Genomic DNA, 27,210 nt, shown 5'->3' with positions numbered 1-27,210 from the left:
ATTGGTTTGTCTTCACAATACAAGTTCCAAAAATGGTTGTGTAATTTCAAAGACCAGAGGTCAGATCTGGAATAACGTTGTGCTAAGCACTTGCACGTTTATGATTTTACATAAAGTATTAAGTATTTTTAGTTTTATTTTACCTTTTGACATAATCATATTTTCAATATTCCCAAATGCAGATTATCGTGAATTAAAAACCTAATAATTTACTTTTGCCTTCATTTAATATATCTATTCATCATTTTCAGTGGCTCAAGGCTGCCTGCATAACGTTGCAATAACCATCCACATCCTCAGCCTACGGCTTAAATTGGATAGTATTGAGAATAACACCCTCATCTGGGACCAGTATTCCCCTCTCTCACCTTTCACCTTCCCTACCTCCTGCACTCACCTCCACCAAAACACACACCACAACTCCCCTTGGCCCTCCTTAATTTAATCCTGGCCATACATGCATGCCATCCCACACCACATACATACTCAGGACATACATTACATCCAACAATCCTCCTAAATTACTAACCTTTTATTCAGGCTCTCAATCCATCCTGACAATCATATTTTGCCACTGAAACAGCTAAGCAGCTTCTCTAGCTTCATGTAGTATATGTTGCTTCCTAAATTTAGAGGAGGAGAAGCTAGGCTATTGTATCCTGAGAGAGCCTCAGCTGTTACTAGAAATCATAAATTAGAAGTTTCTCCTATGAAGCAGCATGTATGACAAGTTTTAACCTTCCATACTAATTAGTCCAACTGTATCAAAAGTCACCTAGATGTGCAGTAACATAGGGGGCATGTTTGCCCACCTCTACCCTGGGACCATGTCAACCAAGGTTCAGAATCACTTCACATACATAAACGTGTGTGATTCCCAGCAACGATACTGAATATAGCATATGAGCAAATCAAATTACTGTACATTCTAGGATGTGTTTGGGGTCACTTCAAGAGCTACTCATTTAATCCTTAACAGTGACTTGTCCAACTTCTCACAGTGTTCAAAAGAGAACTTGACAAGCACCTTCAAAGGAAACCTGATCATCTAGGCTGTGACTCATGTCAGGCTATGAGCAGCTGCATCAAACAGCCTAGTTGATCAGACCTCCAACCAAGAGGGCTAGTCAGAGACTGCACAGCGGGGGATGTTGATCCTCGGACAGGTAAACGACAGGTACCTCAAGTGCTTGCCCAAGACATCATCATCAAGCTCAAGGATAACTTCCTAACCCTAAACCCCCATTCATATTCTATTCATTTCTGCACATGAGCAAGATGACATCTTTCTCTTTGGTTGAGAGGCAGGACCAAAAAGCCAAAGCTTAACCCCTGCAAACACAACTAGGTGAGTACATGACTCAGGAAATCCATGTACAGGATGATGACCTCATGTTCATCCCAATCAATATGACTGATAATGGGCCAGATGTCTGCAGATTTTTAAACCTCGCATTTGAATCAGATGCACTAGCAAACCTTGTACAGACTAAGGGCATTTTAGCCTTTGGTGTTAATACTGCCCAAATGAAATAACTACGTCCCGATATTGATACACTAACTACACACCCCACTTTAACAGCAGTAACAGTAAAACAACAAAACCAAAGTGGATGGGTCCTTAAGCTTTACATACTGATTCAGCAGCCACCTGCTTCTCCATCCATTTCCAGCTGTTCTGGCTCCCATACCTTTCTCTTCCTGCTCCACCTTGCCCCACCTTCCATCCTATTCCTTTTTTTTCTCCATCCTCTCTCCTTGCCTCATCTCCTATCCCTTTCCCTCCCCACTGTGCCCCACCTCTGTCCCTTTCCTTCCCCCCACCTTGCCCCACCTCCATCCTTTTCCTTCCAATCTTGCCCCACCTCAGTCCCTTTCTCTTTTTCCCCTTGCCCCATCTTTCATCCCTTTCTATTCCCCACCTCAGTCCTTTTCTCTTTTTCCCCCTTATCCTATTTTCCATCCCATTTGCTTCCCGACCTCTGTCCCTTTTCCCTCCCCCAATCTGCCATCCCTTACCCTCCCTCACCCACCTTCCCAAAACCTTCAATCATAACTTCCAAAAGATAGTAGCTTTAGATGATGTATGTTATGCTGCTAGGATTAACTAATGATTAGAACTACCACTATTAAAGTAACAAGCTGCCTTTTCTATTTCATTAGTGTTACATTTAATTACCGTATAGTATATTGCTAGTTGTGCATTCAGTTTATTCTGCAGTTTCTGCAAAGAAACTTCAGTAGCTCCCTGAGCTTAAGTACTGATATTGCCAGGCCTGAGGCAAATGCTCCAGGTCTCTAAGACTCACCCTTGTCTATCTATCGGTGGCAAGGACCAGAATCTGGCTCTTTTATGATAAAAGGGGGAGCCTGGGGATCGGTGACCTACTCAAAACTGTGAAATAACCCATCGGAAAAGATAGGCACACCAAAACTAGTGACTGCTTGAAGACCTTTAGGTAAACAAGGTGAACAATCATTGCCAAAGGACAAACTACCATAAAATTGATGAACTGACCACCATCTCAAATGCAATCCTGACAGCTGCCCACATGGTTTGGTTTGGTGTTGGGCTTAATGCCTATCAACCACAACATGGTTAATAGAGCCACAACAATAGTTTTCTAGCTGACCAACAAAAAAACTTTAGTCTTGAACATAGTTCAGAAGCCCTTCTCTGCTTTGGTTACATTTTTGGGTCATGGTCCATGACTGATGACTGGGCTCACAGAATTTGGCTTGTTAACTGACTGTTCCTTGGCCACACCGGGCCTGTGTGGTACTTAAGCATTTGGCAAGTTATTACTCCTTTTCCCCATGCCCTGCACTCCTGCTGGCATTTGCACTAGGTCAGCTATTACATCTTTTCTGTTCCTACTAATCCCTTGTTTTTCCTCTCTGAAAAGTTGCTTTGCTCTGATGAGGGACTATTAGGAGTAAGCTCAAGGAGTTACTGAGGAAGGCTTCCCAGAAATCATGCTTTGAATGTAATAGAATTCCCTTTAATGGCGGGCCTTTCAGTAGCTACCCATTCCCGCCCTGTTCCATTTTTTCCCTTGGTAATTTTGGGGTTTTGTATTGTCAGTTTATGAAGGAAGTGAGGAGCTGGCCAGGCCCTGAGTAACCATGGCCACCATCTGGTGGCAGTTGGGCTCATTAGTGTTACAGTAATTTGTGCATGGCAGCAATTGTTTGACCCAAAGTTCATATATCACTAAAAGCAATTGCTTCTTGTGCTGTGTCAATTCTTTTTGTAAGTTTATTATTGGTTTTGGGTAGTTTTCTGATCCCCAGGTTCCCTAAACCAGTAGGACAGGGTGGATCTCAAGAGACCTGGTACAATTTCCTTAGACTAATCAAAGGCCCTCCAGAATAGGGCATTTCATTATACAGTTGTAACACTTGATTTATTAGTAAAGGCCTCTGGTTACTAAAAGAAAGTTGCTGTTTGGAGAGATGTATAATGATCATTCTTTTAATATTTGATTTCATGCTCTTCAGCATTATCTGTTATATTGTTATCAATAATTAATTTATCTCTAAGCCTATGTTTGGGAATCTTTTTTTTCCAGAGCCTGCATTCTTCAAACTGATTTTAAGGAATGAGTTCTACATGTGGGAGGGCCTTCTCTATTAACGATTTGGTGAAGTCATAAGAATGCTTACATTGCACTGGCCTCTTACCCAGGATAGTTAAATAATGTGATTTTATCCTATGGAATTGATTTCCCAACAAAGTGTAAACAAAAATAATAATAAAAAGAATTATATTACTCCTACATAGCCTGTATAAGACAAGGTTATGGTTATCTTGGTTAGCTTTAATAGGATTTCTTAGCCTACTTGGTTTTGCTTATTGGTCTGTAGAATAGATCTGAATGCTCATTAATATTTGTTGTTTATTTTTAATATCTGCTAAATCTTAGATTTTACTGGATTTGAGAATACAGTAGTGCTGAAAATAATGCTATTGGTACTCTCAGCTGTTTAAATTAGCATGCTTTGCTTGTACATTTGCATTGTTTTAAAAATTTACTGAATAAAGAATTTTGACACTACACAGTATGGAACAGGAGCAATGGTAGTGACAATCAGCTTTGTCATCATGACTTCTAGCAATTATTTTGTGTTTCTGACACATGCTGAGCTTAACCATTCAGTTTCTTCCTCTGGAAATATCCAGCTCTTCCCAGGACTTTGCCAAATTCACGGCTGATCATTTCATCCTCCTCATCCCTGACATAGTAAGGGATGAATTGGAGAAGGGAGGCACTGTAGACTTCTCAATTCTGCCCAAAATGCTTGTCAGAAGGCTCACTCAACTATTGCATGTATTCTGAAAATACATGTTCTAACCAGTTTTTTCTTCAAAGAAACTACCAAGTATTGATCTGCTAAAATGCTATGCTAGCCTGACATCAGATGTTACCACCTGTGCTGTCAACAGAGGTGTCTGAACACTCCACATCACTTTCAAGCTTTACCTGTAGCCAGATTTTCCAATCAATGAGAAATCAGTGTCTAAATTCACTTTCCTTGTTCGTCTCTTGCACAGTCATCTTGTGCTTTCAGTGGGCAATGTTTCGGTATGTTTACACACACTTTTAATTTTTTTTTTCGAAAGTTTACTAACTGGCAATTGAGATCTTCTCAATCAACTGAGATCTGATTTGAGCACAGTCTTCTCTGTGCTGGCTCAGTAGTACTTTCAGGTGGGTTTTCTTGTCATAATTGATCCTTGACCTCTCACTGTTCATTGAAAGTTTTTATTAGATCATGGTGATTAGTGCTGCACATGGTTTCTAAGTGCACTTTCATTAAGCAATCACATATACTTTATGTACAAATGTGACTTGTTTATTATGTTAGATCTTGGTCTCCTGCAAGTTAGGTCCAAGAAAACTTGGGGAGCCGGTCGGCCGAGTGGACAGCACGCTGTACTTGTGATCTTGTGGTCCTGGGTTCGATCCCAAGCGCCGGCGAGAAACAATGGGCAGAGTTTCTTTCACCCTATGCCCCTGTTACCTAGCAGTAAAATAGGTACCTGGGTGTTAGTCAGCTTTCACGGGCTGCTTCCTGGGGGTGGAGGCCTGGTCGAGGACCGGGCCGCGGGGACACTAAAGCCCGAAATCATCTCAAGATAGGTTATTAGTATTACAGTACATATATGACTGCATCTGTTTTGTCTCCGTAATGGCTTCCTGGAGCTAATGTCACTGGTAGCAAAGAACTGCCCCTGTAATGTCAAGCTGCTGAGAAGTTCTCTGCTTACTGGTAGTCAGGACTGAAATCTAGCCTCCTCAAAATAACAAGAAGAGCATGTGTAGATCAAAGATCAACCCACAATGAAGGTAAACTGATCAGAGAGTCAAAAGGCGATACAAAGTTATTAACATTTCTATGAGAAAATATTGAAAAGCCTGCCCCGATTCTCCCAGCCACGACCAGTTGGCAGCCCTGGTCATCTGGGGTCTCAATAGGCTACCATGCTCACTGTCATGCCTCCACAAGAAAGGAGGACAGATTCAGCATAAACAATGAGCTACTATACACACAACCTATAAATTATGTGAGAAATCTTTAAAGAATTCTGACAAAAAAAGGGATCTAGGGGTGGTTCTAGAAAGAAAACTGTCACCTGAGGACCACATTAAGAACATTGTGCGAGGAGCCTGTGCTACACTTTCTAACCTCAGAATTGCTTTTAAATACATGGATGGCGAAATACTAAAGAAATTGTTCTTGACTTTTATTAGACCAAAGCTGGAATATGCAGCGGTTGTGTGGTGCCCATATCTTAAGAAGCACATCAACAAACTGGAAAAGGTGAAAAGACATGCTACTAAGTGGCTCCCAGAACTGAAGGGCAAGAGCTACGAGGAGAGGTTAGAGGCATTAAATATGCAAAAACTAGAAGATAGAAGCAAAAGAGGCGATATGATCACTACGTTCAAAATAGTAACAGGAATCGATAAAATTGATAGGGAAGAATTCCTGAGACCCGGAACTTCAAAAGCAAGAGGTCATAGATTTAAACTAACGAAACAAAGCTGCTGGAGAAATATACGAAAATTCACTTTTGTAAACATAGTGGTAGACGGTTGGAACAAGTTGAGAAGGTGGTGGAGGCTAAAACCGTCAGTAATTTCAAAGCATTATATGACAAAGAGTGTTGGGAAGACGGGACACCACGAGCGTAGCTCTCATCCTACAACTACACTTAGGTAATTACTGAAATCCTGCCTTGCAAGGTGTAGCTGACTTTTAAAAAATAAGACACTTTCTTCTCTGACTTGCTCATAATCATATTTCTGATGGTCAAGTCAAATAAATTTTACTCCATTAATACCAGTTAAGGTTTGGTCAACCATATCCAGTTGCCCAATGCTGATTGGTCAACATGTTCACGATTATTATCAGGGCTCTAGAATTTCTGAGGTCTAGTCAAGTGCTGGGTTGTTGGCTGCTTGTTATCTCTTAGATATCCAGCACCCTTGAAGTGTATATAGGACACTGATGGTTGACTCATTGCTGATGATCTTCACTTCTTTCTTGTCACTCATTTGCCATCTTTTCCAGCAAGTAAGTCCTTTCCTGCTTTTCCACAATGCTCTTAATAATATAGAGAGAATTCTAAATGCGGGTGTATATTGCATTTGTTGCAGTGGATGCAATAAAATGTATGCAAGAGACTAAGAGGATTTAACAGTACACATGGCACAGTTGCAGAGCACTTGCCTGGCACTTCATGAGCACTTTGGCATGGGTTTGTATCCTGGCCGTGGAGGACTGATTGGGTGCCAGTCCTTAACTGCAGCCTCTGTTCACCCAGCAGTAAATGGGTACCTGGTTGTTGAATGATTTTGCGGGTCATATTCCAGGAAAAGTTAGAATTAAAGACCTGCCCGAAATACTATTTGTGCTAGTGGCTTTACAAGAATGTAAGAATTCTTCTATATATAAATAAAATAAAATATAGATAAATAAATTGGAAAAGAGATTTAGTGAGCTCAAATCAACCTAGCGTATTGCAACAACATAAACCTAGCATGCAATGTAGATGCCACCTATACCCTTACCTCAGTGACAACAGAATAGGTAAAATGGAGAACGAGCAGAGAACATGTCTCGCAAGACTCCTGGTCAAAGGTGTCATTGACCCAAAAGGCAGCATGACAAAGGCAAAACTGGTGACTGTTACCCTGAGACAAGGGCACAGAACAATCTTCAAACTCGCACAAGGCGAGGTGGAACTCAGAGGGCACATCCATCGGTCAACTGAGCCCCAACGGAGGGTTTTCAGGGCCCGTTTGGATGTCGTCTATGGGTAGCCCAGGCAAGGTAATGCTAGCTGGTTAAATCCAAAAGCTAACAAGGAAAATGAGCTAAAACTGGACCCCTGTGACATGTACAAGCATTGGGGCCTAGAGGAGGGCCACCAGTATACCCTATGTGGACTAATAGCCAAACAAGGCAGACCCCCTCCTGGCAAAGAAGAACAAGATAAAAGAAAAGCCCTGCAAAATGCCACCAGAAGGAACAGGAACATAGCTGCCACATAGGTAGCACAGCACCTTGCGCCCCAACCAGCAACAATACCACTTCCTACCCAAGGCCAAACAAAGGCCACGAAACCCCAGCTGGCCCCAAGGGCATGGTAAACACCGAGCAGCAAGAACCCCTTCAGAAGTGGAATCCCAAAGGCTCTATGGAATGTAAACCTGGAACCCAAAGGTATTACTTATTGGGCACCTAGGGAAGATAGCCCTAAGTGCATGCAGCCCAGTACACTGTAGTTACACCTGGCCACTGCATCACAAGTAGCAGAAAACACCACAAAGGCATAAAGACTTCCAAGAAATCGATGCCAGAGTTGACATCCGGCCCAGATCGCATCAGCCAACGAACTAGAGGTGAGAGTAGCTGGCACGGGGGTCCAGGGAATGGAGGGCTGCGCGGACGAGTGGCGTGGTGGCAGAGTATGACGTTTGCCTGTTTGCTTGTTTCTTTAGAATTTGGGGGCGTTCTACCTCTCTGTTCGGTCTTCGGTTGGAATTTCTTACCAAGTGGGTTCTGCTTTGTTATGCCTGCTTTTCTGTGTGCCTAACCCCGGTCAATGGCAGACATGGAATGCTCCCAACTACATGGGGGTTTCCGTAGGCCATTGCTCCCTGTGCTTCTGTGAGGGGGGCCCAGGTCCTGGCTCGTGGTCCCCATTAGGCTAAACTCCAATTGACTGATGCCTCAAACTAATATATCATAAATCAGTTCAATAGCTCCAGGGAGCTGAAGGGGGCTCCCCACAGAAAAGGCAGAAAGAGCTCCCCACAGAAAAGGCAGAAAGAGCTCAGCAGAAAACTACCAGTCGATCAGCTTGACATCACACATCTGCAAGCTCATGGAGAGAATCCTCAGGGAGGGAATCATTCACCATTTTTCAGTGAACAACCTTGTACAATCGACACAACATGGATTTGTTAAAAACAGATCTTGCCTTAAAAATTTGCTTACATTTTTGGAAAAGATAACCAGCTTCTCAGACAAAGGCCTTCTGGTGGATGTAGTATACAGGTACATGGATTTTGCTAAAGCCTTTGATAAGGTACTACATGAAAGACTGGCAAGGAAATTACAGGCCCATGGAATAAATGGTAAAATATTAGATTGAATAAAACAATGGTTGAAGCAAAGAAATCAAAGGGTTGTGCTAAATGAAAATGAATCTGAATTAAAAAATGTGGTATAAGGGGTACCGCAAGGGTACATTTTGGGGTCAACCCTTTTTGTCATATACTGTACATCAATGACATAAATGAGAATACAGTATTACAAACCACGTCATCAAATTTGCAGATGACACAAAGATATATGGTAAAGTGGGAAATGATAATGATACTGAAGCCTTACAAAGAGATCTACATGAACTCCACAAATGGTCAAAAGACTGGCACATGCTTTTAAATATCAACAAATGAAAGACCCTGTATGTGGGGCATAACAACCCCATGCGATGACTACCAAATTAATAGCATTATATTACAGCAGATTGATGAAGAAAGGGACCTTGGAGTCAAGATCCACCACTCTTTTTAAAGTCGCACAACAGGTGGGTACAGCAGTCAGAAAAGTTAACCAAACTCTTGGGATAATTAAGCTTACTTTTGACTATATGGAAAAGAGGGCAATGATTCAACTGTATAGATCTCAGGTGCTTAATCTCACTTAGATTACTGTATCCAAGCATGGAGACCTCATTTTCAGAAGGACATAGCTGCCCTGGAGAAGGTGCAACACCGGGCAACAAAAGTCATTCCAGAGCTAAGTCATCTCTCATATCAGAAACTCTTGAAGGTCACAGGGCTAACAACACTGCAAACCAGGCATTACAGGGCAGATCTCATTGAAACTTTTAAAATATTGAACAAGTTAAAGGATGTTGATCAGGATATTTTCTTTAGGTCAGATGTAACACAAACAAGGAGCAACGGTTTCAAGCTCAACAAGCCACAAAGTAGGACTGAGAAAGATGCTTTTTACCCACAGGATTGTTAACCCATGGAACTGCCTACCCACCTAAGCCGTAACTGCCAAAACTGTGCCCAATTTCAACATATACCTGAAAAAGATCATCAAAACAAATAGGGGACCTTCAACAACCCACCGGCTTCCTGTCCTTGTCAAGGCCACTAGGGTTAGTGGCCCTCAGGAAAATCGGGTAATGACGTAATAATTGACAGACAGTATGGTTTTCGAACAGGAAGATCCTGTGTCACAAATCTTTTATGATAGAGCCACAGAGATACTACAGGAAAAAGGTGGTTGGGTTGACTGTGTCTATCTGGACCTAAAATATGCTTTTGATAGAGTCCCACACAAGAGGCTGTTGTATAAACTCGAGCATGCTGGAGGGGTGATAGGGAGACTTCTGACATGAATGAAAAATTTTCTAACTGACAGACAGATGAGGGCAGTAATCAGAGACAATGTATCTGACTGGAGTAGTGTTACTAGCGGAGAACCACAGGGGTTCAGTTCTTGCACCAGTAATGTTCATTGTTTACATAAACGATCTACCGGAATGAATACTGAATTATATGAACATGTTTGCGGATGATGCTAAGATACTGGGAAGATAGGAGATGCAGACAATTGCAATGCTCTTCAAATTGATCTACAGAAAATAAGTGCTTGGAGTGTCAAGTGGCAAATGGAATTCAATGTGAATAAATGCCATGTTATGGCATGTGGAATCAGAGAAAATAGACCGCCCACAACTTACAAATTATGTGGAAAGTACTTACAGAATTCTAATAAAGAACGAGACTTAGGGGTGGTTTTGGATAGTAAACTATCGCCAGAATAACACAAATGACATTGTGAGAGGCGCATATGCGTTGCTTTCCAACTTCAGACTTGCTTTTAATTATATGGATGGTGAAATACTAAAGAAACTGTTCATGACTTTTGTGAGACCAAAATTGGAATATGCAACAGTTGTATGGTGCCCAAATCTCAAATCTTGTATGGTGCCCAAAGCATATAAATAAACTGAAAAAGGTGCAATGGCATGTTACAAAATGGCTTCCAGAACAAAAATGGCTTCCAGAAAAACAAGAGTTACAAGGAGAGACTAGAGGCATTAAACATGCCAAAACTAGAAGATAAAAGAAAGAGAAAGGTGATATGATCACATCTTACAAAACACTAACAGGAATAGACCAAATTGACAAGGAGGAATTCTTGAAACTAAGAACTTCACAAACAAGAGGACACTGATTCAAGCTAAGAAAACAGAGGTGCCAAAAAAAAACTAGACAATTTTCTTGTAAAGAGAGTGGTAGACAGTTGGAACAGACTAAGTAAGAAGGTGGTGGAGGCCAAAACCGTCAGTAGTTTCAAAGCGTTATACAGCAAAGAGTACTGGGAAGACGGGACATCACAATCGTAGCTCTCAACCTGCAACTACACTTGATAATTACTTAGGTAATTACCTGAAGTGTAGATCTCATTATGTAATTACTCTCTTCAACACTATATTTGTGAATGCTCTGTTATCAATGATTTTAGACCAAATGGCATGATATACTTTGAGTTTTGTAATTATTTCATACACTCACAGATATTGGAAGATGATATCATGCTGTACCCAAAGCCTGCTAATGCAGGCTGGTAGACTAGACTCTCATCTCATGTTTTGTTTTGATTCCATGTATGACTAACCATCCTGTGAAATGGGAATATTATATGAACTTCTAGCTCTTAACCTACACTTTGTAATCCCTTATGTCAAATTGGGTAACAGCATAATGCTCGGTATACCTACACTTGTTAATAAAACAAAACAAAAATACAGTAACAGAAGGAGCTCATCTCCTAGTTAGGAACCTAACATAATATAGGGTCTTTTCCTAGGTTAGATTAGGCTAGGGTTGCTTAGAGAAAATGTTTACTCAGTTGAACAGTATTACAAATATTTAAAACTAAATGTAGACAAAAGTTGTATATGCTGCACTTGTGCAAATTGAAGTTGATTCTGTAGTCAATATTCTAAGGTTAATGACTATTGTTATCCTGAGGTTAATGCCTCAGATTGTATGCACCTTTCTTGCTTATGGAGATATTATCATTAAAATTTAAAACAGAAAGCCAATAATTATTTGTTTTTCCACTTTTTATATCAGTTAGTGCACATTTAAAAGGTATGTCATAACTTCAGTGAATATGTTTTGTGTTCCAGAGCGCTAAAAGTTCGTTGCATGAACAGCAGAGGGGGCGTTACTATGATTGCTGATGTTTTGTGTCAGCAGGTAAGGTTTTTAATGTATTAATTTGCTAATCATATATTAATTAGTAAGAAGGATCTGGAGAGAAAGGGTAATACTATTAATTGAATGTATAAATGTTCAAATAGGATATGTATTTATTAAAAGTTGAGGTTGTAGTATTTGGTAGAAAAGCATGATATACCTTTAACTACATGTGGCTTAATGTACTGAAGTGTAATAATGATTTAATCTTGCAGATAAGTCAGTTAACACCTTACCTGAGGTTCTGCAGCATACAAATTCTTGGGGCAACTTTACTAGGCGAAAAGTTAGTACAGTACAGAATTTTTTTTTTTAAATTAACCGAAATGATTTGTATAATATGTTGATTTATTTATAATTAGTTTTCCATTGTCAAGTACAAGAAGCGTGTTAGGCTTATCAAGACTTTTCCTAGGCAAGTGATTGACCTTTGTTAGGATGCATCCCACAATACTTGCCTAATTCCCATGACTTAAATACTGCTAAGTAAACAATTCTCCAGGATACAACATACACGAGTTTTTGAAAAATAATGAACTAAAATACTGAATAGAAAAGAGAGCAATGTGGAAAAGAAGAAAGAGTGTACTACATTGTGACTATAGTAAAAAAAAATAACAAACTTAGGGTTTGTATGTTTACCTTCATGCTATATATTTGGTGTCTTGTTCTCTGGGAAAACCTTCCTTAACAAGTTGAACATGCTTATCATCTAGTTAGAGAAGCCTTTTTATAGCCTTACTATAAAAAAAGTAAATATTGTTCATCACTAGATGCACAGTATTGTATCATAGTAAAAACATGTTTTTTCCTCTTCAAGTTTTCTTACTTCTCATTTATTACTGAGTTAAGCACTGGCTTTCTACATTTAACACACATTTTCATCATGTTTTCCAATCACAGCATGTACTTGGGAGTGATTTTATAAGCATTGGGACACTGTTTACTTACTTTTAGAGGGTAACAATTCACGCCTCGTAAATAGTATCTGCTGCCTTGGCGGGAGTTTCAAAAGTTCACCTTACAGCACAACAAATATTTAAACATTAACACATTACAAGGTCCCTTCCGTATGTTCTAGGATGCAACCCACAACAGCCTTCTAACTCCTCAGTACCTATTTACTGTAATAGGTGAACTGAGGCATTAAATGTAAAAATATACTATATATATATATATATATATATATATATATATATATATATATATATATATATATATATATATATATATATATATATATATATATATATATATATATATATATATATATATATATATATATATATATATATATATATATATATATATATATATATATATATATATATATATATATATATATATATATATATATATATATATATATATATATATATATATATATATATATATATATATATATATATATATATATATATATATATATATATATATATATATATATATATATATATATATATATATATATATATATATATATATATATATATATATATATATATATATATATATATATATATATATATATATATATATATATATATTGTGACGGTAACGCGTTGGTGTTCGGCTGTTTAAGGCTAGGGGTATGGCCTCGTCACATAGTTATAAAAAAAAATAGAAAAACTGGAACTTCGTCTGTGGTAAGGTAAGGAGAAGACACACAAAACACAAGTAAACTTTAACAATGAAATTTTAATTACGTTAAATAAATTAAAACATGAATAAAATGCACAAACAAATATGTATAATAAAATCAATCAATCAAAATAATAAGAATACTTAAATGACACAATGAAAAGTTACGTTAAGGCAAAATAATAAGAAGTGCAACAAGAGTTAAGTGGGAGGTGCTGGAATATTGGCTTAAAGCCACCACCTCTCTCAGTACACGCTAACGTCTAGCTGGGAGGAGTGCTGGCTACGAAAGCACTGAACATTCTGAGGACTGATGTTGGGGCGACCCCAGACATCAGGTAGTATTGGGGGGGGCGAGGCAGGTGCAGCCAGACCGGCGACCAATCAGCGGAGCCGTAGCGATCAACGGGTAGTTTGGTGGTTGGAGTTCGAACAGGTGGCTGGCTGCATACGTTTCTGCTCACCCTGGCAAGCCTTGCTGGTGTTGTTGTCGTTGTTGGACATTTCTTCCATAGTCTTTTTATATAATTGTGAAGACGTAATTATGGAGGGAAGAGCAGGCTCAATCTCTTGAAGGAGATTATCGTCACAACTCTCCCCCGAAGCCTGCGGTTCTGGAAGAAGTACGTCGTTATGTGGTGGAGTAATGGATGGAGTTGCTTCTACTTCATAAACTCTGGAGAGATCATGGGCTAAGATGTTGTCAGACTCTTGGTATAGCGTGTCTCCAGGTTGAATTTCTGCAGTTAGCAAGCCCATAGTAGAAGACGTTGAGATGAGAAGTGGGCGTGCTGCAGGAGGTGTAGGGTGGTGTGGTCCGTATTGATGGTGGACCGAGCACTTTTCAGGTGTGGAGTGAAGTGCTGAGGCTTCAGGATGAGGAAGAGTAGCTCCTTGCCAATTGTTCCGTCGTTCCTTGTAGCAGTAGTCGCTGACAGGTGAATTCTTCTCGCCTCGTTGCTGCATCACGACACCACCATCGTCGGTACCATTGGCGTCGACATGGAGGATGTAGGGCTTATCTGACGAGGTGAGAGTGGAATTAGAAGAGGGCATAGGAGCACGATTATTATCCTGAAAGCATTTGGGAAGATCATTAAGGATTTTGGAATTAGAAAGCGCCGACTCCCTGTCAGTGCTTTCGGGAGAAGAAGCCGGGATGGTCTCACTGTGGATGTAGGGTTCTGTGAAGGTAGAACAATTAATCAAGACAGTGGGAGGAGTACCATTATATTGCTTCAGGAGGTTGACGTGGCACAGCTGGGTCTTCCGCCGCCTATCTGGAGTCTCTATCACATAATTATTATTATTCCTGCACTCTTTGACGCAGTAGGGTCCTGAAAATCTGTTCTGTAAAGGTGAACCTGGGATAGGGAAATAAGCAAGGACGAAGTCTCCCGGCTTGAATTTTCTTACTTTGCTGGTCTGGTCGTAATGAGTCTTCATTCTCACCTGGGCTTTCAATAGATTATCATGGGCAAAGCGGTGGACTCTCTCTAGAATGTGTTGAAGGTTTTGAAGAAACTGGGGCACATTCTGATGCTCACTGAAGGTGGCATCTCTGAGAGAGTCTTTGAAAGCCTTAAGGGGAGTACGGCACTTACGGCCGTAGAGCATCTCATAAGGAGATACTCCTAGGGACTCATTGGGGAGACTTCTGAAAATACACATTATTAGGTCAATCTGCTTATCCCAATCCTTCGAGGTTTCACTACAAAACTTTTTCAAGAGTGCTTTGATGGTCTGATGACTACGTTCAAGAGAACCCTGTGAAGCAGGATGATAGGGGCTGGACAATACCTGTTTGATGTTGAACTCCTCCAGTGTCCTTTTGAAGAGATCACTGGTGAAGTTGGTGCCACAGTCACTTTGAATCTCCCTGGGAAATCCGTATTGAGTGAAGATCTTCAATAGATGTTTGATAACCGTAGCAGCCGTGATGTTCTTCACTGGAACTGCTATGGGAAATCTGGTGGTAGGACACAGGATGGTTAGGATGTAGGCGTTACCTGAACTGGTCCGAGGTAAAGGACCAACACAGTCTATTATGAGTCTGTGGAAAGGTTCCGCAGGCACCTGTATGGGAATCAGTGGTGCTCTGGGAATGGAGACGTTCGGTTTGCCTGCCATCTGACATGTATGACACTGTTTTACGTACTGTTTGACGTTGTTTACCATACCTGGCCAGTAGTAGTCTTGACGAATCCCATGGTAAGTCTTGTTGAAGCCGTAGTGGGAGAATGCTCCATGGGCCAGGTGTAGAATAGTGGGCCGCAGGCTGGTGGGAATCACAAGTTGTTCGGTGTTGGCCCAATCGTCCTCCTCCTTCAGTTTACTGGGTCTATATCTGCGGTAGAGCAAGTCGTTCTCTAGGAAGAACCCAGGAATACTGTCGGGTTGAGTCTCAGCCTGGAAAAACAATGGTGTTAAAGTAAGATCTTCCCTCTGCAACTTACGGAACTCCAACTTGGTCAGATGCGGGGGTAGTTTCTGAGGGTCTTGAGGGACAGCGGTAGCAGTAGAGTCAGCTGGCTGTGGACGTGCGGCTTGTGCACGGGTGGTCACGAGAACCGGAGGAGAAACTTCATCACTCTCTTGAACCTCTGCTGGAACATACTCAAGAATAGGGTTTATGGGCACAGAGTTACACACCTGGTGTTTGTCCATGACGATCAGGTTGGTCGGTTGCAGGTCTTCTGCCAAGTCGTTGCCTAGGAGAAGTTGCACTCCAGGCATGGGAAAAGGCTTTTCCCTGACGGCGACTTGGACTTCCCCGTTCACGTAGGGACAATCCAGGTGGACTCTGGCTAGAGGGTATGGAGTGGTAGCAGTGAGGTCAGTGATGAAGACTGTTTCCCCGGTGTAGACGATGTTGGGCACAGCCGACTTCAAGATGATCGATTGTAGAGCCGCTGTGTCCCTCAAGATCTTCAATTTGAAACGTCCCTCCGGATTTGAACCGTTGGCAGAGACAGTTCCAGTATACAGGTGGTTACTGAAAAGAGAAAGATCATTAACATCAACACCAACATTCATCACAGGCTTACCGGACTTAGGAGGAGTTGGTTTGGGTCGTTGTTGGTCAGTGGTTCCCTTGTATTGAGACTTACCACACTTGTCTATGGTATGTCCATAGAGTCTACAATACTTGCAGTACAGTTGTGAACCAGCTTGATCGGGGCTCACCTTTTCGTAACTGTACCACGACTTCTTACTGGAGGATGGTTCAGGTGTCAGCCGGTGGATGAGGCTGTAAGTGTCAGCCGACTTAGCACACTTCAGGTAGTCGGTTTCTTCTTTATCTGCTAAGTAGAGGCGGACAGGAGGCGGCACACGTCTCAAGAATTCTTCAACAAGCATCAGGTTGACGAGTTCTGTAAAAGTAGAGACATGTGCTGCTTCCAGCCATTTCATGAAATACCTCCGTTTCGTGTTAGCAAACTCGAGGAAGGTAGTGGTACTTGCCTTCAGGTGGTCACGGAATTTCCTTCTATAACTTTCGGTGGAAAGTAGGTAGGCGTCCAACACTGCTTGTTTCAGAGTGTAGTAGTCATTCTCAGACGCCAAAGTACTGAGTGTGACTGCAGCTCTACCTGTAAGATGGACTCTGAGAAGTGTGGCCCATTGGTTGACAGGCCAACTGAGTTGATTAGCAAGGGTTTCAAAGGTGGTGAAAAAAACATCAACTTCTGCTTCTACAAAGGATGGCATTAACTTACTTGCATGTGATATATTAAAACTGACGGGAAGATTGGCAGTAGCTTGTTGGCGTTGAGTGAAGTGGGAAGTTTCCAAGGCGATTTCACGTTGACGACACTCTAGAGCCAGAGTTGCTTGTTGCTTGTCATGTTCGCGTTGCATCTCCAACTCGCGTCGTTTGGTTTCAAGCTGTACTCGTTCCCGCTCCTGGAGTGTTTCAAGCTGTACACGTTCCCGCTCCTGGAGTAGTGCAATCTCACGTTCTTGTTCTTCTCTCCGTATGGCAGCAGCTCGTTCTTGTTGTTCGAGGGCTTCCCTTTGCTGCTCACGTTCAATCTTGGCCAGCTCTAGTTTGAGTTTCAGCGTTGCCAAATCAGTTTTATCTGCAATATAGTAAGTTTCATGAGTTTCAGAGTCTATCTTACCTTGCTCTAAATAGTAATCCAGCAACAGGTTGTGTAGGTCATTTTTGTTGGCTTGGTAGGGAACTTCTAGTTGATACTCATGTGCAAGAGTTTGTAGTTCAGTCCTCTTGGCACGACTTAAAGTCCCTATTTCACCTGCTGGATTTGCACGGAAAGTTTGGAGACGAAACATGGTGAAATTAGCAAATAAAGGTACACGAATGTTCAATAATGAAATGTCAGAAACAGGACAACGTGGCAACTGGTACCTATCCTGTGTGATCTTTAACAATTAACGTTAAGTGAAAGATATTAAATGATTAAATTAAATCAAGGGCGCAGGAAATCTTGTACCCGGTACTCATGTAAGAGAATAAGGGCAAGAAAATCCTACTAACAAATGAAACAAAGTTTCGAAAACAAATGAAACAGTTAAATGCTTCAAAAGTAAAATTGGTAGTCCAAGGATGTAGGCATACCTTGCCAAGTCTCTATAGGACATAAAGCAAGTTTTTCCCACTGAATTTAATATGATACTTACAGAATTAGCGAACTTTTGTGCTCTGGAAAAATAAGCTAATTCCCTACCGTTGTATGTATCATCATCTCTGACTGACGTGTAGGGGTGCGAGGTGTCAACTTGTGACGAGAACTGCTGCTGAGGTCCCAATTCAGCAACTAAAGTTCGAGCTAGAGGAACTATGGCCCTCTTTGTCCTCCTACAGTCAGATTGCAGAAGATTGGGTACTCTTGACCCGGGGCAGACCACAGTACCAGGGTACCAATATGATGATCTGTCAGAATGAGAAATATTCAAGGGACATAGATGGTAAATACGAGTAATAACATGGAGGGAGAGATGACCAATTAAGAGTATGACTGAGGCCTACAGTCACCACGTAATCCAAAGTTGTCTCACCTTCACTATATGTTACTCTCGTAATGCACAATACACCGCACCTTATAAAAAATGAAATTGAATGAAAAATAGTAAAGCTACGTTAACAAAGTTAAATACGCTTACCATAAATTACCACTTGGCACCAGTACCTGAGTGAAGCTCCCGGACAGGCCCCCATATAACTTGTGACGGTAACGCGTTGGTGTTCGGCTGTTTAAGGCTAGGGGTATGGCCTCGTCACATAGTTATAAAAAAAAATAGAAAAACTGGAACTTCGTCTGTGGTAAGGTAAGGAGAAGACACACAAAACACAAGTAAACTTTAACAATGAAATTTTAATTACGTTAAATAAATTAAAACATGAATAAAATGCACAAACAAATATGTATAATAAAATCAATCAATCAAAATAATAAGAATACTTAAATGACACAATGAAAAGTTACGTTAAGGCAAAATAATAAGAAGTGCAACAAGAGTTAAGTGGGAGGTGCTGGAATATTGGCTTAAAGCCACCACCACCTCTCAGTACACGCTAACGTCTAGCTGGGAGGAGTGCTGGCTACGAAAGCACTGAACATTCTGAGGACTGATGTTGGGGCGACCCCAGACATCAGGTAGTATTGGGGGGGGCGAGGCAGGTGCAGCCAGACCGGCGACCAATCAGCGGAGCCGTAGCGATCAACGGGTAGTTTGGTGGTTGGAGTTCGAACAGGTGGCTGGCTGCATACGTTTCTGCTCACCCTGGCAAGCCTTGCTGGTGTTGTTGTCGTTGTTGGACATTTCTTCCATAGTCTTTTTATATAATTGTGAAGACGTAATTATGGAGGGAAGAGCAGGCTCAATCTCTTGAAGGAGATTATCGTCACAATATATATATATATATATATATATATATATATATATATATATATATATATATATATATATATATATATATATATATATATATATATATATATATATATATATATACATACATACATACATAAACATCGTGCCATACTCAAGATGAACCCAGGACCAATCTGTTGAGTTAAATGGGGGCTAACCATGAAAATGTTGTATGTCCAGAGAAAGACCTTTCTTGGCTATTTGCTCAGATCATTCTCCTGAGCATTCCAAACATCACTAAACTGTTGTACTCAATTGTCCAAACCTAACCTACCCGCTGACCCACAAACAAAAAACAGGACATCACGTCAATTTTCGTGAGCCACATTTTTGTTATATAATTTTTTGGTCTTGGGGAAATTATATATGAAAATGTGATGTATTCAGGAAATGTGACACATTCAGGACTACAAGTGGGTTTGTTCCTTACTCCATTGTTCTTGCTGAAAATGTTAAACATGATGTATGACAGTAACAAGATTATTAAAATATAGGTATTAAAAGGCATTTAATCTTCTGTAATTTTAGATGTGCTGCTGGAGGGCCATGGGCAGACCTTGTGAAGCAGTGCCAGGAGCATCCAGCTGTCCAGGGCTTGACTCTTACTTCTTTTCTTCTGAAGCCAATGCAGAGAATAACAAAATATCCTTTATTAATAAAACAGGTGTGATTGAAGCAGTTGTGATAAACAGTACTTTAGAATTATATTTGGAATAAGTAATTACAGAAAAGTAATGATGTAATATTTTCAGTCATTCAGGCATGTATACTGTACATATATCTAGGTTTCCTATTTAGTAATTACATAATTTTTATATTTTTATACATGCTGTACACTACAGTTGTTAAATACAGTACTTTGTTTCTTCTGTACTGTATATGAACACTGTATGTTGGTTGCAGTTTTGATACCCAATCAGCATCTCACATTGCTCTTTATTATTATTTATTTTAATTAATTTTGGTGCAATTTAATTTTAATACTACTTTAAACTACTGTACTATTAAGAAAGTGTCTCCATAATAAAATATCATTATGAGCAAGTAAAATAATTGTGGTTGGGATTGGCATGATGCTTTGTAATACATAGGATATTTTGTGAGTTAATAAATCGGTTGAGAATAATTTTATAAATATTCCAACTCTTTGTTGGTGGTGCTCATTTTGAATGCCAGTGATTATTTATGAACAATCACTAGTTTTATTATTGGTAGGTGTCTTTAAAAACAACAATTGATGGCCAAACCACACATCAAAAGATGAAGAAATGACGATGTTTCGATCCATCCTGGAACATTATCTAGTCATATGTTGATAATGATCCATTATCAACACATGACTTGATAATGGTCCAGGAAAGGTCTAAATGTCATTGTTTCTTCATCTTTTGATATGTGGTTTGGTTATCATATCTTCAGCCATGTTAGTATGACTCATTGTGAGAGTATACCTCTGAGAACTGCACAATACCCACATGCCCCCCACGAGTGGATGCCAGATGTGAGATTATTCCTCAGTTGAGGTACTGTATAGGTGAGAGCAAATGCCGGAGTCTAATTACGTGATCCTCCAATCACTAGGTTGTTAGCTCCTCAATTGCTTGTAGCAATCTTCAGGTTAGCCAATGGGTTCTCACACCAAATTTTAGTATTTAGTGTTTGGGCTATGATTAGGTTCGATCCCAAAAGCCAACACCAGTCAAAATTACAAGATACTGTAATGGTGTAGCTTGTAGCAGGTCAATCATAGGGGGCAGTACTCTTTGAAGGTGCGACATAAAGACACTTTAATACATCAACAACAAATTTATTCAACAAAACTTACTGACTAATCCACGGCAACAACTTTTACATTACATTAATGTCCTGAGGGGCTCTTGACAGCTAATCAATTACCAGTGAAGCAGGAATTAATCCCACCACTCTCGGCTGGTAAAATCACGAGAACACATCTCGGTCCCTCTTGCTAGGGCCAGAACAACAACAGTGAACTAACTGAACATTGGTGTATACTGTACTTAGACTCAATTGCAATCAACCCTTGCAGTAGCAAAACAATTAATCAAAACAATTAAAACAATCAAAATTAAGCAAGGCTTGTTACTAAGACAATCTCCAGTAACTCAAATTAATTACGTTAATACACGTCCCTTGGATGGTAATCAAGTCAAAACAGTTAATTAATTACATTAATGATTCTGTCACACAAACAAGAACACTCGATTTCAATCAATGAAATCACGCTTCGACCCTTTTGTGGTTTGTCCCATTGACAGGGAGATGGTGGGGAGGCTCACGATGTTTGCTCATGCCTGGTCCCATGATTTGTGGGCCTTTCAGGTCATTTCATGTGGCCTACGATGGCGTTGGGTAGCCCCTCCTCCTTCAGGGGGTTCAGGGTTGGTGGGGCAGGCACCACCAACTCTTCTGCACTCTATTGGGTCATCTCGGAGTGGGTTTGCTTGGGCGTGGTTGAAATGACCTTGTCCCTCCGGTGGGTGTTTCCAGTTTCGAAACAGAACTGCATGGACCTCAGGTTCATTCTGGACATGTCCCGTCTCAACCCGTGGGCTTATTGCCCCTCCTTTTGGATGACTACTCTGTCTCAGGTCCGTCTGCTCTTGGAGCTGGGCACTTGGATGGTGTTCCTGGACCTCCGGGACGAGTATTGGCACATCCAGATTCATCCGGGGTTCAGGGACTGGCTCGGTTTTGTTGTGGGGCGTCAGGGTTGCCACTTTCATTGCCTTTCATTCGACTTGAATCTGACACCTCACGTTTTCACACACCTTACCCAGGTCATGGTGGCTTAAATGCTTCTTAGGTATTCAGGTTCTGGCCTACCTCGATGACTGGCTGGTTTGGGCTCCCAGCCGGTCCTCGTGTTTGCTCGCTAGGGATCCCAGCTCACTGGGTTCAGGTTCTTCTTGAACTGGAGGATGTCCCATCTGCTTCCCTCTCAGGTTTGGCCTAGGCTGGGTTTTGTGTGGGACTCTCGGACCGCTTCCTTGTCTCTCCCTCCGAAGTCTCTACTTCAGCTGTAGTTCCGCCTTTGCCTGTTTCTGGAGGGGCTCCCGGGTCTTTGCATGAGCCTGAACTTTGCCGTGATGCTCTACCTGCCTGGTCGGGTTTGGCTTTGTCAGCTGTTCTTGTCCTTTCGGTGACGTCCCTTCCGCCGCTCTCGTGTTCACTGAGTTCGACCTCCAGGTGCCTTGCATTGGCTGCTGCGTCACCAGCTTCCTCTTCGGGTTTTTCAGGGTTCAGTGCCTTGGCGCCTACCTGAGCCCTCACTCGATGTGTTCACGGACACGTCGTCTCTTGGCTGGGGCTTTGTGACCAGTGCTCACCAGGCCGACCAGAGGCAGTGGTGTCCGTCCCTTTGTCGGGCCCACAGCATGGTGCGGGAGTTTGCGGCGGTGTGGATGTCACTTTGGAGGGTTCAGGTTGCTCATGGATAGACGATCCGGCTCCATTTGGACTGCTTCCCGGTGGTTCATTGCCTGAACCGAGGGGTTCGATGCGGTTCTTGGCTCTTTTGGGTTCGTCACTTCCGGTGACTCGTCTGCTGAGTTCTCTGGGTTTGACTCTCCTGGCCGTTCATGTTTGGGGGCTCTTTTTCTGTTAGTGTTGGCCTCTGAGGGTCTGGTCATGGAGCTTCATACTCTCATCCGGCACTGGGATTTCTGCTCTTTTTGTCCTGGTGGTAGGATTGTTCGTTTGCAGCCGTCTCCTTTTCTGGCAAAGAATGAGACTACTGCTTTCTGGAGAGGTCCATTGGTTGTTGATGCTTGGTTGGTCAGGCCAGGGGTGCATCATGTGTTGTGTCCAATTGCGGCTCACCGCTATTACCTATACGCCACGGCTTCAGTGGCCGGTGATACGCTTTGGGTTGATCCGGTTTCCCTTCATCCCTGTTCCAGGTTTCATTTCTCCCAGGTCGTTCGCAGTGGTATTTGCTCCTGCGGTCTATTCTCGTGCCCATGACGTTCGTAAGTTTGCTGCGCTGGCTGCCAACTTCGGTAATTTGTCTTGGGCTGACATTTGGGCACGGGATTTTTGGAGGTTGAACAGGGTCCTGGCCTCATCCAGCCTCAGAACTGCAGGGTGGATAGCTGATGTAGGGCGTCTGGGGCTTCCCCCTTCCCCCTCCTGGGAAGGGGGAGGGGTGCGTAGACAGCGGCATGGCAATGTGGTGACATCAAGCTCGATTGCTTGTTTTCATTTAGGGAGTTTTGTCCACTAGTTCAGCTTTCAGTAGCAATGTTTTAACCAGAGTAAGGGTTTGTTTTGGGGCGCTTACCTTTCTGGGTGCCTGATCCGGTCGATGGCAAACAGAATGCTTCCAACCACACGGGGTTTCTATAGGCCATTGCTCCTTGTGTCTCTCTGGGGGCCCAGGTTCTGGCTTGTGGTCCCTGGTAGGCCTAGAACTCCATGTGCATTGACTGATGCCAGGATCTGATACATTCATATCAGCCCAGTTAGCTCTGGGGATCCTCCGGGCCTCACCCAGAAAATGGTGTTTCATTACATTCAACACTGGTTTTTTTATGTGACTATTTATATTATAAAGTTGGTCAAAGTCCTAGCCATGAAATCTGTTTATATTATGAAGTTAGTCAAAGACCCAGCCATGAAATGTATGTTTTCCATTAGCAATCCATGCACTAATACTGTTGCAATTTTGCACCACAAATTACTAGGTTAATGCTTGTAGCACTTAAACTATGCTGAGCATAAGTTTGTTTTTTATTTAGATCATGCAAGTACATTTCTAAAATTGTTACTTTACCTTTCTGCTGATATCACTGTGGCCACGCTTGTCAACACATATTTTGTGTGTGTATCTTCTTGAATAAATTAGAAAAGATGCAAAGACATGCTAATAAGTGACTTGTGGCCCTAAAACACAGCTGTGAGGAGAGACTAAAGGCATTATATTTAATGCCTTCCTTCTACTAGCCAAAGCTAGTAGAGAGAAAAGAGGCAATATGACCACCACATACAAAATTATGATAAGAATCAACAACATTGACAAAGAGGAATTTTGTAAACCTGTAACTTCAACAGCCAGAGGCCATAGAGTCTAGTAAGGAAAACAAAGCTGCTAAAAAACCAGTGTTGAATGTAATGAAACGCCATTTTCTGGGTGTGACCCAGAGGCTCCCCGGAGCTATACCAGGCTGATATGCTAATTTCAGACTTTGGCATCAGTCATGTGTATGGAGTTCGTAGGGCCTACCGGGGACCACGGCCAGAACCTGGGCCCCTCAGAGAGGCAAGGGGAGCAATGGCCTATAGAAACTCTGTGTGGTTGGAAGCATTCTATGTCTGCCATCGACCGGGTCAAATATCCAGAAAGGTAAGCATCCCAAAACAAACCCCTATTCTGGTGAAAATTGCTGCCAAAAGCCGAACTAGTGGGTAGAACTCCCCAATAGAAAACAAGCAAACAAGTATGATGTCACACGTCACCATGCCGCTGTCTGCGTAGCACTGTCTGTCTGGGAGCCCCCCTAGATCTCTCACGCCGGCTGCTATCCACCCATCAGTTCTGAGGCTGGATATCAAAACACGCAAAAAAACGCCGACCGGAGGGAGGGAGAGTTGCCAGGGAGCCTCCGGGTCACACCAAGAAAATGGCGTTTCATTACATTCAATGCTGGTTTTCTGGGGGGAGCCCCATTGGCTCCCCAGAGCTAACTACCCACAGAGGAAGGTCAAAGGGACGGATCGGGGAGGCAAACACCACACACCCCTCAGTGGAAAGTGAGACAACTGGCTGCAACCACCAACTCAAGGTGACACAGGCCTGAACGGGCCTGAGAACGACACGAAACAATGAGCAGCCAGGCCCCTGTACAACCTCCAAAAAGCCCCGTGCCCGAAGTCAGCAAGGACACGCTGCAAAGATGGCAGCAAGAGCAGTGAATTCATGAATGCCACAGGCACGGGCAAAGAACACAGGCTGGCTAGCCGCAATAACAGGGAAGAACGGAACCGGATCAACCCAAATTGCGCCCAGGACACAGAAACCGTGGCGCGCAAATAACAGCGGAGGGCTGCAACTGAACACAAAACATAACGCACCCCTGGCCCGACCAACCAAGCATCAACAAACCAAGGACTCTCCCGGAACGCAGCAGCCTCACCCCGTGACAGAAAAGAGGGAGATGGCTGCAACCAAATAAACCAAACGCCATGACCGAAGGAGAGCAAGAAGCTCAGCAACCCGAGCCCTAGAGGCAAATGCCAACAGGAAAAGAGCCGTCAAAACAAACCCGAACCGAAGGGGCCACCACCAACTGAGGAGAAGAAAGAGCACGCTGTCCAGAGACCAGGACGGCCTAAGCGGCGCAAGAACAGGCCGGAGGTGAAACAATGCACGAGACAGCTTACGAATGCCACAGATGTAACCCCAAGACCAAAAGCAAGCCGAAGCGTCTCCACCAGCACCGCTTAAAAGACAGACACCACACTCTAGGCACATTGCTGAAACAACCACTAGAGCCGGAGCACACAACCGGTGCCTTTAGCATCAGCCGAAGAACTGATGGATGGATAGCCAGCGTGAGAAGTCTGGGGCTTCCCCCTTCCCCCTCCCTGGGAGGCGGGAGCTGCGCAGACGGTGGTGCGGTGATGTGTGACATCATACTTGTTTACTTGTTTTCTGTTGGGGAGTTCTATTCACTAGTTCGGCTTTTGGTAGCAATTTTTACCAGAATAGGTATTTGTTTTGGGATGCTTGCCTTTCTGGACGTTTGACCTGGTTGATGGCAGACATAGAATGCTTCCAACCACATGGGGGTTTCTGTAGGCCATTGCTCCCCTTGCCTCTCTGAGGGGGCTAGGTTCTGGCCGTGGTCCCCGGTAGGCCCCTAAGAACTCCATACACGTGACTGATGCCAAAGTCTGACATTAGCATATCAGTCTGGTATAGCTCCGGGGAGCCGACGGGGCTCCCCCCAGAAAATATATGAAACTTTTCTTTTCTGGGGGGAGCCCCGTCGGCTCCCCGGAGCTTTACCGGCTGATATGCTAATGTCAGACTTTGGCATCAGTCATGTGTATGGAGTTCTAGGGCCTACCGGGGACCACGAGCCAGAACCTGGCCCCCTCAGAGAGGCAAGGGGAGCAATGGCCTATAGAAACCCCCGTGTGGTTGGAAGCATTCTATGTCTGCCATCGACCGGGTCAAGCATCCAGAAAGGTAAGCATTCCAAAACAAACCCCTATTCTGGTGAAAATTGCTACCTAAGCCGAACTAGTGAATAGAACTCTTCAACAGAAAACACGGAAACTAGTATGACGTCATACGTCACCGCGCCGCTGTCTGCGCAGCTCCCCCCTCCCCGGGAGGGGGAAGGGGGAGCCCCAGACCTCCCACGCCGGCTATCCACCCATCAGTTCTTCGGCTGATGCTATAGGCAATGGTTATGTGCTCCGGCTCCAGTGGTTGTTTCAGCACTGTACCTAGAGTGTGGTGTCTGTTTTCTAGGTGGTGCGTGAGCCGGGTGTGATTCTTCAGTACTCGGGCTGCATGCGCCTAGGGTTCCCTTCCCTAGGTGCCCTGTAAGTACTGCCCTTGGGGCTTGGGGCCACCTTCCACAAGTTCCTTGGGTCCTGCCCCTGCTTGGCCGTTTACCGCTTGGTTTTCGGCCGCTCTTTGTGTGCTCGGGTGTTCTGTCTCCCTTGTTCGCCTTAGAGTAAGGGGCAGTGTTTGCACTGGTGGGGCGCGGGGTACTGTGCAGCTTGTCTTTACCAATCATAGCGGCCGGCTCTGTTCCGCTTGGGTACGCTGTCCTCTTGCGGGGTTTTCTTTTTCTTTTGTTTATATACCTGGTGGGGGGGTCTGCCTTCGTTC

General features: G+C 42.8%; 1 protein-coding gene across 17 annotated transcripts in view; it reads left to right on the top strand.

Moving 5' to 3' along the window:
• Dap160 (dynamin associated protein 160) overlaps positions 1–27,210 on the top strand; it is a 264,887-nt gene that overhangs the window by 187,896 nt on the left and 49,781 nt on the right. For 16 of the 17 annotated variants that reach the window (XM_045747362.2, XM_045747358.2, XM_069313440.1 and 13 more), the window contains 3 exons: positions 11,738–11,807; positions 12,023–12,093; positions 19,875–20,010. In XM_045747362.2, the coding sequence (XP_045603318.2) occupies positions 11,738–11,807; positions 12,023–12,093; positions 19,875–20,010 (277 nt within the window). Of the gene's footprint in view, positions 1–251; positions 11,808–12,022; positions 12,094–19,874; positions 20,011–27,210 lie in introns of those variants that run through there. The other variant, XR_011224723.1, reaches the window with a different exon arrangement.

This window comes from Procambarus clarkii, chromosome 7 (genome assembly GCF_040958095.1).
Source record: "Procambarus clarkii isolate CNS0578487 chromosome 7, FALCON_Pclarkii_2.0, whole genome shotgun sequence".
NCBI classification, from domain to species: Eukaryota; Metazoa; Arthropoda; class Malacostraca; order Decapoda; family Cambaridae; genus Procambarus; species Procambarus clarkii.
The sequence above is the reverse complement of the archived record's forward strand: the minus strand, read 5'-3'. Positions and strand labels throughout refer to the sequence as shown.